General features: G+C 39.1%; 1 protein-coding gene across 1 annotated transcript in view; it reads left to right on the forward strand.

The window, feature by feature from the left end:
- Positions 1 to 11,049, forward strand: part of LOC141346184 (contactin-5-like) — a 79,963-nt gene extending 68,914 nt beyond the window's left edge. The window contains exons 11-15 of the mRNA XM_073851094.1: positions 5,074 to 5,183; positions 6,991 to 7,177; positions 8,185 to 8,297; positions 8,387 to 8,555; positions 10,102 to 11,049. Coding sequence (XP_073707195.1) covers positions 5,074 to 5,183; positions 6,991 to 7,177; positions 8,185 to 8,297; positions 8,387 to 8,555; positions 10,102 to 10,205 — 683 coding nt within the window. The 3' untranslated portion in view covers positions 10,206 to 11,049. The remainder of the gene's footprint in view (positions 1 to 5,073; positions 5,184 to 6,990; positions 7,178 to 8,184; positions 8,298 to 8,386; positions 8,556 to 10,101) is intronic.
- Positions 11,050 to 13,343: the final 2,294 nt, after the last annotated feature.

Below are 13,343 nucleotides of genomic sequence, written 5' to 3' on the forward strand. Positions count from 1 at the left end.
TGATGGGGTGGCCAAGTATGTCTCCAGACCTGAACCCTATTAAGCACCTGTGGGGCATCCTCAAGCGTATGGAGGAGAAGCACCATGTGTCTAATGTCCAGCAGCTCTGTGAGGAGTGGAAGAGATTCCCAGCAACAACCTGTGCAGCTCTGGTCAATAACATGCCCAGGATAATTACGGCAGTGCCAGATAATTGGCACTGATTGTTAACAACGCTTGGAGCACGAACTCTGTTACTATTGGGAGACACTGCTCAGCTAACCTAGAGTTTCTCATGGCTAAGTGTAGACCGTTTTATCTGCCGCGGGAATTCACCTCTACCATAATAACTGCTGCTTACATTCCTCCCGACGCTGATGCCAAGCTTGCTATGAACGAACTTCATGCGGCCATCAGCAAACAACAAACTGCTCACCCGGAGGCTGCATTTATTGTTGCGGGGGATTTTAATCACTTAAACTTAAAGACAGTACTCCCAAAATTTCACCAAAACATTTTCTGTCACACCAGAGGAAACAAAACTTTAGACCATGTATACACAAACATGGCTGAAGCATATACTGCGACCCCCCTCCCCCACTTGGGACAATCAGACTACCTTTTTTTTGTTCCTCACCCCCAAATACTCACCCCTCATCAACTGTGTGAAGCCATCAGTGAAAACCATCAAAGTGTGGCCAGCGGGTGCAGACTTCACACTCCAGGACAGGTTTCTACACACAGACTGGAGTATGTTTGCTTCTCAGGCCACCTGTGGCTCTCACACGGACATTGACAGATACACTTCTTCTGTTCTGGATTACATCAACACCACCATAGACAGTGTTACAACCCAGAAACAGATCACCATATACCCAAATCAGAAGCCATGGATGAACAAGGAGGTGTGTCTTCTGCTGAAAGCATGCAACACTGCCTTCAGATCAGGTGATGCACAGGCCTACAGCACTTCCAGGGCTGATCTGAAGAGGGGCTTCAAAAAAACCAAGCACTGCTACAAACTTAAGCTAGAGGAGCACTTTCCTAACTCTGACCCTCGACGCATGTGGCAGGGCATTCAGGCCATCAGCGATTACAGACCCAGCCACTCCACCCCCACAGCCACTAACGTCTTCTTCCTGGATGAGCTTAATGACTTTTATGCTCACTTTGAGAAAGACAATAAAGAGACTGCCACCAAGTTCACTTTGTCAACTGACCACTCACCCATCACACTAAACTCCTCTGATGTACACACCGCACTGAGCCGGATCAACGCGCGCAAGGCTGCTGGACCAGACGGTATTCCTGGCCGCGTACTGAGGGCATGTGCAGAGCAGCTCGCTGGGGTATTCACAGAGATTTTTAACATGTCCCTTGCCCAAGCAATTGTTCCCACATGTTTTAAATCCACCTCCATTGTGCCAGTGCCAAAACACTCCAACCCAACATGCCTGAACGACCACCGCCCTGTAGTACTCACACCCATCATTATGAAGTGCTTCGAGCGGCTGGTCCTCTCACACCTCAAGAACTCTCTCCAATCCTCATTAGACCCACACCAGTTTGCCTACCGGGGCAATAGGTGCACAGATGATGCAGTCTCCATAGCGCTGCACTCTGTACTCACACACCTGGACAATACAAACACTTATGCACGAATTCTGTTTGTTGATTTCAGCTCAGCATTCAACACTGTCAGACCATCTAAGTTAATCACCAAACTTAGAGACCTGGATATTAACACTTCACTGTGTAACTGGATTATGGACTTTCTGACCAACAGACCTCAACATGTTAGGTCAGGCCACATCTGCTCCACTACTGTTACACTCAACACTGGTGTACCACAGGGCTGTGTGCTGAGCCCCTTTCTCTACTCCCTCTTCACCCACGACTGCAGGCCTGTGTGTGGATCTAACACCATCATCAAGTTTGCAGACGACACTACAGTGATCGGTCTCATCAACAACAACGATGAGACTGCCTACAGGGAGGAGATTCAGCACCTGGCCACGTGGTGCACAGACAATAATCTGCTCCTTAACACCACCAAAACCAAGGAGCTCATTGTGGACTTCAGGAAGGGAAGAAGAGGTTCACACAAACCCATCCACATCAATGGGATGGCTGTTGAGTCTGTTTCATCTTTTAAGTTCCTGGGGACCCACATTTCGGAGGATCTATCCTGGACCACCAACACCTCCAGCCTGGTCAAGAAGGCTCACCAGCGCCTGTTCTTCTTGAGAACACTTAAGAAGAACCAGCTGTCATCAGCTATCCTGGCGAACTTCTATCGCTGCACGATAGAAAGCATCCTTACGAACTGTGTCACGGTCTGGTACGGAAGCTGTTCTGTTGTGGAGCGTAAGGCACTGCAGCGGGTGGTGAAAACTGCCCAACGCATCATAAGGACTCCACTTCCAACCATTGAGGCCATCCAGAAGAAGCACTGTCTGCGTCGAGCATGCAGTATTCTTAAGGATTCCTCTCACCCCGCCCACAAACTGTTTTCTCTCCTGCCTTCCGGCAGGCGTTTCAGATGCCATAGGACAAGAACTAGCAGACTGAGGAACAGCTTCTTTCCCAGAGCTGTCTCCTTATTGAACTCTGCCCCCCACTGACACCTCTGCCCCCCTCACACACCCTACACTCTCCCCATTACCATTGCACTATACCAAATCTATATCTATACCAAATCTATATCTATACATGTTTATTTGTAAATTCTGCTTTAGTAAACAGCAACCTATATATTATGTTCAAATCTACCTGCAATTTATATTATAGTTAATAGCAACCTGTATATTGTGTTCATCTATTTATACATTCTAATTGTAGTTAATTATCATCTGTAAAATATGCTCACAGTACTTATAACTTATAAATTATACCTTTATCCTGCACTTGCTGCTTATTGCACTCCTGGTTAGACCTAAACTGCATTTCGTTGCCTTGTACTTGTACATGTGTAATGACAATAAAGTTGAATTTAATCTAATCTAATCTAATAACAGTGGTGCTAACACAATATATTGACACTTTGGACAAGTTCAATTAGGGTGACTTTTGTTGCCCGCTATTTTGACAATAATGGCTGTATGTTGAGTTATTTTCAGGGGACATTAAGTCTATACTGCTATGCAAGCTGCACATTGACTACTCTGAAATATATCTAAGTTTCATTTCTATAGTATTGTCCCTTGAGAAGGTATACTAAAATGGTTGCTGAAATGTGAAGGGTGTACTAAATTTTGTGACATACTGTACAGGTATTACAGTATAGCAGAGCAAAAGTCAAAACCTAACTGTCAAAATACACATAATACACAGTACATATAATCAAAAACAAAAATATTATATACCCTTGTGAAAAGGTTGCTTTGTGACAGGGTCCTGATCACCCTGTTGGGGGTTATTCTGCAATATATACGTGTATGTGTTTGTATACAGTGCTTTTTTGTGGCCAATTAGCAATTGGTATATTTTATATGTAATTTCACAGTTATTTACAGTTAACTGAACATCTACAGTATTAGAGTTTAAATTTATATTAAATTGATTTAGTTGAACATTAGAGTGCTTTTCTGGCCCACAAGTAGTAATTAAATACAGTTTTATATGTAATTTCATAGTTATTTACAGTTAACTGTAAATGTAGAAAATGTATTACAGTTTCAATTTAAATTAAATGTAATTAGTTAAACATTAGAGCAAATCTTTTGGCCCACATAAGTAGCAATTAGGTACATTTGTTATATGTAGTTTCATATTATTTGTAATATGGCTCAAGTGTAGCAATTATGGTAAACTAAAAAAATAATTATATTATAATTTATTTAGTAATGTATTTAATTATTTATTTATTATTTAATATAAATAATACATACTTTAATGTTATTTTTAGTAAATCGTGCAGGTATGTAATGTATTGAAATATATTTGTAATTACTAATTTGTAATGAAGTTGCAATTTAGTACATATAAATTATATCAAAAACTTATATTGATAATGTAAAAACTATAATTAAAATCTAAGCATTTTACATGGGCTTATTAATTATTAAAAGAACGATTTAAAATGCACTTCGTAATAATGTCAAATTATATTCTAACATGCACTTATTAAAAATGTTCTAAAATGTACTAAAATGTTTAGAAACAGCCATAAAAGTATACTCTTTACCTACACTAAAGTTGAAGTACACGACAAGTGCTCATTTAGTACACTTAAGCACACTGCATTCACACAAGGGTGCATTATATGGTTTTCATTATATTGCTAACCATTCTCTTTGTGACTAGTTAAAATGGTCAGTAGATGGTGACCATGCAGGCTCTTTTATGTTTTTTTATTTTTATTTTTTACATCTAATCATTTTGATGGGATGAGTGAGTTGAACTTGAGAACCGAATGAGTCACATTTGTGAAAAGGATAGACTGATTTTACTAAAAAGATTTGATTGAAAAGATCAATTCAAATAAGAAGAGAGCTAGAGGGGGTTCAGTGAAGAATGGCCTCATAATAATCATATGACTTTGAATATGGTGCATTAGTCATATAGACTGCTTTTAGGATTTCTAATTTGGTGTTGCTATTGATGGGAAAACAATGTATTTTTAATTTTTGGTGTAAACTATTCCTCTCAATTGCAGTTTTATGTGTGTCTTTTATGCAAATAAAAGAACCTTTGAGAACTTTTTTGACCTTTAAAAAAAACATTCACTGCCCACACGGAAATTACCAAGAGGACCAAACTGCTTCAGTGTGTGATCACACTGTGTCAGGCTGATTTTATGGTAACCGTGCTAGTGGCGTTTGCTGTGACTGCTGTTAATATGAAGGATGCTCTGCATCTCTGTCACCTCTCCCTCTCACAGCATTTCTCTCAGCGGGATTCTCTCTCACGATCACAGGGCTTCACAAACTACCATTTACATCCGCTTAGACTCTTCCTACTCACTATTAACACATAAGAGATACTGATGAAATGTATCCCAAACACTTCATCAAGCAGGCATATACAGTGATTTGTGATGTGTTTTATGTGTTATTTGCTGTGAAATCTGAAGTGTGCAACTTTTAAATGCAGAGCCCAGGGAGCCTCCTTCAGAAGTGCAGGCATTTGCCATCTCCTCCTCTGAAATTAAAGTGATGTGGAAGCCGCCAAATCCTGGTCCTGGAAGACCCCAAGGATACGAGGTAAGAGATAGAGAAATAAATGAACAAATGGTGTTATGCCAAGACCTAGTGAGCTGCCTACCTAGATAGCATCATGTATGGTGTAGAACGGTATGAGTACAGTACAGACACTTTCTGCTTTTTTCATCGCTACGCAGAAACTAGATGCTTAAATGAAGTGATTTTTCACATGATATTTCTTTTGATTGTGTACTAAAATATCACAAATTGATAATAGCAATAGATAGTTTATATTATCTACAATTATCTCATAAACATAAGGTGCATAAGGTGAACAGTTGAAACATTGCCATGGTATAGTTGAGACACCCATTGTTAATGCTCTAAAGCTGGCTAACCATTTATTGCAAATGTAATGAATTACAAAATTACAGTTGTGAATTTGTAATGCTAATGGAGTATGAAAAAAAAATCTTATTTAAAACAGAAAACAAGATTATTTGTCATACCCCACTGGCAGATTATTTAGTTTGTTAAAGGAACCGTATGTAGGATTGTGGCCAAAACTGGTACTGCAATCACTTTCAAAATACTGTAGAATGGTGTATCCCCTCCCCCTCCCCCCTGACTCCAGGTTGCCAGCTCTCAAATTCTTCTCCGTTTTCAGCCGTCTCCATCTTTCAAAGGCATCTCCTATACCAATCCTTGTTTTATTTCGGACTTTGTCACGACGTATTTCGGATTCATAACAAGGTCTTTTAGGTTTCGTAACGTTATGCATGTTTTATCCGACACGTTCGCAGCTGTAGCTGTAACTAGAGCAGAGCTGGCAACCCAGATGACGAAACTCTACTGACTTCGTGATTAGAAGATAGCTGGAGGGTGGAGCCTCAGACCAAAACACAAAATGACAACAATAACATCAGTTGAGGGCTGCAACTTTCACTTTTAAATGACAATATCCTGGCCAGACCACTGTTGTCAGTGATATAAGTATTTGAAATGAACATGATTTCTTAATGTCTAGTGACATGTCAGGCCCATTTTATGATTAACTGAAATAAATTTCTTACATACGGTTCCTTTAAAAGAAAAACACTTGTTTTTTTTTTTCTGAAAACAAGACAATAATTTTTACTCGTCTAGAAAATCCCACCTGTGGGACACTTGGCACTCTTTTTTTCTGTTGTCCTTTTTCTCTATCAATTTTTTTAGTAATCAACATAAATTATATACCATTTGAAAGCTTAGAAGCTCAAGAATCATCCTGTGAAAACCGAATATTGCCTTACCATGGAAATGGTACTTTAAAATCGTTTGGAATACAGAGACCAACCTTAGATATGTATTCCAAAGTTTTCTTGAATTACAACAATTGAAGTTTGGAAAGTGCACTTCCATACCTGTTTTAAAAAATGGGGGTGGCAGTTAAAGGGTTAAGAATTTTTAGATATTTTGGCTGGAAACAAGACAAATAATTTAAGTAAGAAAAGCATTTTTTTGCAGTGCAGCTGTCTAGGCAGTAAACAGCAAGGCAGTTCATCAGGTTTTAGAACAGAGGCACATATATGATCGTGAACCCTTCCTTTTCCTCATCATTTCCACAACTGTTATGCTTTGTGAATGAAAAGAATTATTCTCTGCAGTGAAATTACACAGTTGTGTCCCCCAGTGAGAAAGATTATCAGATTTCATCACAGGGAGATATTACATGCTCGCCTATTATGCTCTTCATGCAATATGTATGACAGTTATTTAAAGCAAATGACACAATATCATGTGAAAATGGCAACTCTCATTTTGTCATTTATTGAGGCAACTCAGTCTCATTTTCTTTATCGCTACAAAATTGTCTTGTTGGGAACAGGTGAGCTTCTGGAAAGACATAGAGCAGGAGGAGACGGGGAAGAAGAAGAGAACAACGGGGAATGAGACGGCTATGCTCCTGACAGGGCTGGACGGAAACACGCAATATCTGGTCTCGGTGAAGGGATTCAACAGCGTGGGTCAAGGACCAGCCAGCTCACCCGCCAAGATCAGCACTAAGAAAAATGGTGAGTTCCCTTAATGCAACTCAAGGACTCAACAACTCAAGCAACAACAAGTAAGTGCCAATGACAAATAAAACTGTCCAAGAACCAAGCAAACTGTCCAATAATAAATAAATAAAAAACAAACTTCTACAAAAGTGACTGAAAATATAAAAAGTAAAGTTATAACACATTTTTTACACCTTAAATACTGTAAACACTTAATCAGTATTAACAATAAACATTTTTGTACAAATACCATGAAAAATTAATTCATAAATATATATTCTTGGTAAAAAAAAAAGAAAAATTAAAAAAAAGGCACCACATGATATTTTACCTAACTGCCTTGTCTCAAAAAGATGTTTTCTTTTTCATTTTCTGATATTTTAAGAGACTTACTGGCACACAGTCATCAGAAAATAATAATGAAAGATTATTATGCCAACTACTCAAGGAATTTCAGAATTTAGAATTTTGTCACCCTGACATTTTCGACTGTATTAATTAATTTAATTTAAAATTAAAAGCATGTTCATGACTTACTTACTGATTTACTACTCTTGGCTTATATCAAAAATCCTCAGACTTTTTTTTTTTTCTAATTCGTGACTGGTGTTTTGTTTTTCCTCTCTTCTCTGCGCTTCTCTATTCATCACTTCCACATTTTTTTCTTATTGATTCACTTCAGAAGGCCTTTAATAACTCCCTGAATTCATGTGGAGCACTTTTTATGATGGATGGACGCACTTTATTGTACTTCAAAATTTTGACCACCATTCACTGCTATTATAATGCTTGGAAGAGCCAGGACATTTTCAAATATAACTCTAATTGTAGAAATAGGTCTTGAGAGAAAGATTGTAATTTGTATATTCCAATTAATATGGACATTGCTCATTTCAGAAGATTTTAAATGAGCTTTTTATCTTTCTATTTGGTTATCTCTCTCTCTCTCTCTCTCTCTCTCTCTCTCTCTCTCTCTCGCTATCTCTCTCTCTCTCTCTCTCTCTCTCGCTATCTCTTTTCAGCCCCAAGTCTTCCCCCAGGCAACCTGATGTGGATTCAGGAGGGGAACAATGTTTCTTTATCCTGGGATCCAGTGAAAGCAAGGGACAATGAGTCAGAAGTCATTGGGTACAAGGTCGGTATCAGATACTGTGGATGAAAGGTAAAACACAATGTCGCTGCTTGTGTTTCATGATTACCCCCTCCCCACTCCCCCCATTAAAGGTATTATTGCGTCAAGAGGGACGGGGGCACAGCCAAGTCATGAGGACTCCAAACTCAGCTGTCATCCTAACGCTACCTGAAGGGGGAACGTACATCATCGAAGTGCGCGCAGTCAGTGAAGGAGGTGAAGGAGCCGCCAGCGCTCAGGTCAGAGTGCTCACCTCCTCAGGTAAGCAATGAACTGGGTCACATACACAGTGTGGTTTTTCAGGTTTGAGGATATGTACTTATAGCAGTAGGCTTGACTGCTTTCACTTAATTCCTCTTTAATTGCCTTCCCTCTGCACACCTACACAGCCAATTAAGTTTTCCTCCAACCTCAAATGGAAAGACAAATTTGAAGTTTACCGTCATTATACTACTAGGAGTAGTGGGCTATTTCAGAGCAAATACTGTTAAATTTGTTTTCGGTTTCTTATTAAGACCTGTATTTTCTTTCCCCTATGTCAGATGTAATTATAGTGCTTGCAAAGTAGCTCTGTAAAGTCTTTCTTTTACTTCTCCACAACTTTCTACAGGTAATTCAGCTCAGACTCTATTCAAACATTGTTTTATAGATAATTCCAATCTTAGGTCCATTTTAAAATGACATTTTAATGACAGTTTAAACTGTTTAAAGGTAGGGTAGGCGATTTCGGAGAGGCTAGCAATAGCAGATTCAAAAAGCTCTCGGATTTCATCAAAAATACTTTTAAAAACATCTTACCAAAACATTAAACAAAAAAAGTTTGTTAGGTCTCAACTATAAATATATATAAAAACAATATGTTTTCATGGGCCACATGTGAACTGATGTTACAATTAGTGCTGGGCAATGATTAATCACGATTAATCGCAATTCTGTCATGAAAACTTTAGAAAAGTTTTGCATGGTAATGATATGACAATGTTAATGTATTTGGTCTTGGCGGAATAGATCTGCTATGCTGCTGCTGCTGTTGGTTATTGCTGTAGTTGTAGATTATTGCTGCTGCTGCAATCAAGTACAGAACTTGCTACTGCCAAAGCATATGGCAATACGGTGTTGTGAGTATTTAAGATATGCTGCTGCTGCACAAATATCATAAAACAACTCATAGCAGATCTATACAGGTGGAGCTGGGGAAGGTGGAGGGTTTCAGAGGAACTCAAGAATAATCAAATACAGAACTTTTATTTCTAGAAAATGTATATCTAAAAATATATAGCTGTAAAAATAGTTGCCTGCTGAAATTGATATACATACATCTTCATGACTAGATAAAGGTGAGTTTCTCTTTAATATACACGTTAGGTTTTTCTAGATGTGAGTCACTCAACCAAGCTAATCCTGTCAGATCGTCCATCCCTTAAGTAAAGCTAAGAGTGTATGGGTCGCCAATCTGGTTTGATCCGTTAAAGGTAACTTATTCAAATAGCAATCGCAGTCCCAGACAGTGAGTGACCTTACATATGCAGTTACAATTAGATTTTATCCAGTTGTTGTGATTAAACAAGCTTTTTTTTGCCTCCACCTAAGCTCCACCCACAGAAAAAACATCAATTAAAAAATGTTTACTAACAAAAAAGGGTCTATACATGCATGTGTGTGTGTATTTATATATGCATAATAAATATACACAATACATACACATATATTACACAAAAACCTTTATTTTGGTTGTGATTTTTCATTGCCCAGCACTATTTACAATGCATACATGTCTCATGTCTTTCTTTTTTTATTTCACTTCCAGGAGTGCGTGCAAAGAGTGGGCAGCTCTCTGTCCAGAATCTGCCTCCAGGCTTGGCATGGACTGCTCTTTTCCTGTCATTAATGGTGCCTTCTTTTCCCTTGTGAGGCTACTGAGTCATGTACTGTTCCTTTAAACCTTCCCTCCGCCTTCTTCTAACGACCACTCCCAGCCACCCCTGTATGCAGGGAATGGGCTCTTCCTCCTCTACAAAGACTGCCTGCTTTGGCCTGTACCATCAGCAGGACCTAAGGTGCCAGCCAAAGGGAAGCGCTTGTTTTCCAAGCATCAAGAAATGCCTCCAAATCCAGACAACTCCATTGTTTTTGTTTTCTGGACATATTTGTTTCATTTCCAGGTTTCTGTTTGGGATGTCATTGTAGTATTGTGCTGTACAAAGTGCGGAGACAGTTCTTTACAATCTCCAGGAAGCTGTAAGAGACTTTTTTTTTTTTTTTTTTTTTAAGGGACTGCCTTCTGGAGCAGCTTTCCAAGCCGCTGAGGCCGCCCACTGCTGTATGCCGCTGTGGCTTCCCTTGTTACATTACTGCATCCATTTGACCCTTTGGCTGCCCAACAAGCAAACGCAGAGTAAGCTCAGTAGAAATAAGTGCATTGTTTTCTTATTCACATGTGGAGACAACAAAGAAAAAAAAACATTTTTTATAGTGCCGAAAATCTTACTATTTCCAGACTTGCTTTTTGTACATTGTGTTACCTTTAGAGAAACAAAAAAAAAAATGTGGAACAGTGGTGTGTTTCGGTCGGCTGCGTTCAAGTTTTTGAACTTCAGTTTTCATTTTTGTTATGTTCGATGGGTTTTGAGAACTAGCAAGGTTGCTGGGCAACAGGGGGACTGATGGACGAACCAGAGATAAAGGGTTTGGACTCAACTTGCCGTGCCCAAACATTTCTGTAGACAAAGGCCAAGGCTGATCTGTAACAGTTGAAATAAATGTGATGTATATTTTTAAAAGGCCTCTGGTGTGTGTGTTCTAGGTGAAGCAGAGCGGCGGAAAGTCTCGTAAATTGATTTTGATTGATTCGCTGTCTCAACAAAGACATAAAATTGCGTTTTAAGAGAATTATTTTCTCAAGAATGATGCTGTCCTCTCAGAATTTATTGGTAAGTGTCTAGACTCAAAGGCCTTCTATTTGCAGCAATTGGATCACAATCAGCACTTGATTAAAGGAATAGTTCACCCATAAACGAAGATTTGCTGAAAATGTACTCACCCTCAATCCATCTAAGATGTAGATGAGTTTGTTTCTTCATCAGAACAGATTTGGAGAAATGTAGCATCACATCACCCTGGTGGAAAAAAAAAACAGCTAAAACCAGCCTAGGCTGATTGGCTGGTTTTAGCTGGTCAACCAGCCTGGTTTTAGCTGGTCATAGCTGGTCAGCAGGCTGGTTTTAGAGGAGTTTTGGCCATTTTTCCAGACTGGCCAGGCTGGTCAGGCTGGTCTTAGCTGGTCAGACTCGGAAACCACCATCTAAAACCAACTTGACCAGGCTGGGAGACCAGCTAAAACCAGCTACTTCCATCTTAAACCAGCTAAGACCAGCCAACCAGCCTAGGCTGGTTTTAGCTGTTTTTTTTTTTTCTTTTTCAGCAGGGCACTTTACCAATGGATCGTTTGCAGTCAGAATGAGTCCAAACAGCTGATAAAAACATCACAGTAATCCAAGTAATCCAAACTTTCCTGTAAAGCCTTGTGCACCCTGTTGAAAAAAACAGCACATGCTGGTTAAATGTGTTTTGGTGCTGGCATGCTGGTTTTAGCTGGTCCTTTGCTGGTTAATGCTGGTCCTTTGTTGGTTTATGCTGGTCCTTTGCTGGTCATGTTGCTGATCAAGGACCAGCATAAACCAGCAAAGGACTAGAATAAACCAGCTAAGGACCAGCATAAACCAGCTAAAGCCAGCATCCCAGCACCAAAACATACCTAACCAGCATATGCTGTTTTTTTCAACAGGACAGTGAAAAGCTGCAAGTAAAATTAATCATGTTTAGCTTTAAACCATTGCTTCTGGCCAAAGTACCAGTTCATAATCCATAATAACACTCCAGTAAAAAAAAATCCATCACCTGTTGTCTCTCACATCAAAATCCAGCCACATATTTGTTAAAAATTGTTTTTGCTCATAAACAGTACTCGATCTGTGCATATATCTCTCCTGATTCAAATGAAATGGCTGTTTCACAGTATTATAGATTATGGACAATGGTTTGAAGTTAAAAACATATTGATGATGCATTCACTTCACAAGACATTAATTGATGGACTGTGGATTTCTTGGATTATTGTGTTGTTTTTATCAGCTGTTTTGGACTCTCATTAATTACTCCAAATCTGTTCTGATGAAGAAACAAACTCATCTACATCTCTGTCGACCTGAGGGTGAGTAAAATTTTCAACTAATTAAAGTCAGATGTAAATGTATCCTAAATGCATTGTGGTCACTGAAACAACATTCTGCAGTCAGGAATGGATTCTGACCACAGTAATATGTACCACAGTGGCCATGCTATAAATAATCACTCTTGCTCTGATGGATTTTCCAATCTGTTTTTATGTATCAGTAAATAGTGTAACGTTTGGTGTTTTTATTGTGACACTGATATCACAAGAACTTCTGTGGCAGGAGCTCTGTTAGTCAATCAAGCACTGTGTTGTGGGTCCTTGGCACTTTATTTTTATTCTGCTCTTTAAATGCTAAGAAGAAACAAGACGCCACACTCTTTCGATCCGGTCACCCGAGTTAATGATCGATATACCATGAATTATTCCACTGGACTGCTCTTGAAATCTCACCCCCAAATCCTCCCTCATTCGCTCCCAGTCGTTTCATGGAGTTACTTTAAAACATTTTTTTTTTTTTACTTTTCTTGACTTTTCAACTCCATTAGAATTTTTTTACATCTTATTTCTACAGCAGTTTGAATTAGCCATCAATATTTTTTACAATTCAGTGAATGAGAGAACATTTTAGGTAACACCAGCAGAGGTGTCATGTCTATTCAAACAGAGGGGGCATTTTTGAGCTGGTGGGTTTTGAATGCAGCTTCCAAAAGACAAAAAATAGCAGAATAATATCTTTTTATATTTGCTACAATCACACCGGCGTGTCACCAGCTGCTAAATTAAAATCTGTGTTCGCTGGCTGGCGCTAAGCCAGAGACAGACGTGTTTTTACAACGCTGCGCATTTTAACCAGACTGTAAAAAAGATGGATGACG

The sequence above is a fragment of the Garra rufa genome, chromosome 11 (genome assembly GCF_049309525.1).
Source record: "Garra rufa chromosome 11, GarRuf1.0, whole genome shotgun sequence".
Taxonomy (NCBI): domain Eukaryota; kingdom Metazoa; phylum Chordata; class Actinopteri; order Cypriniformes; family Cyprinidae; genus Garra; species Garra rufa.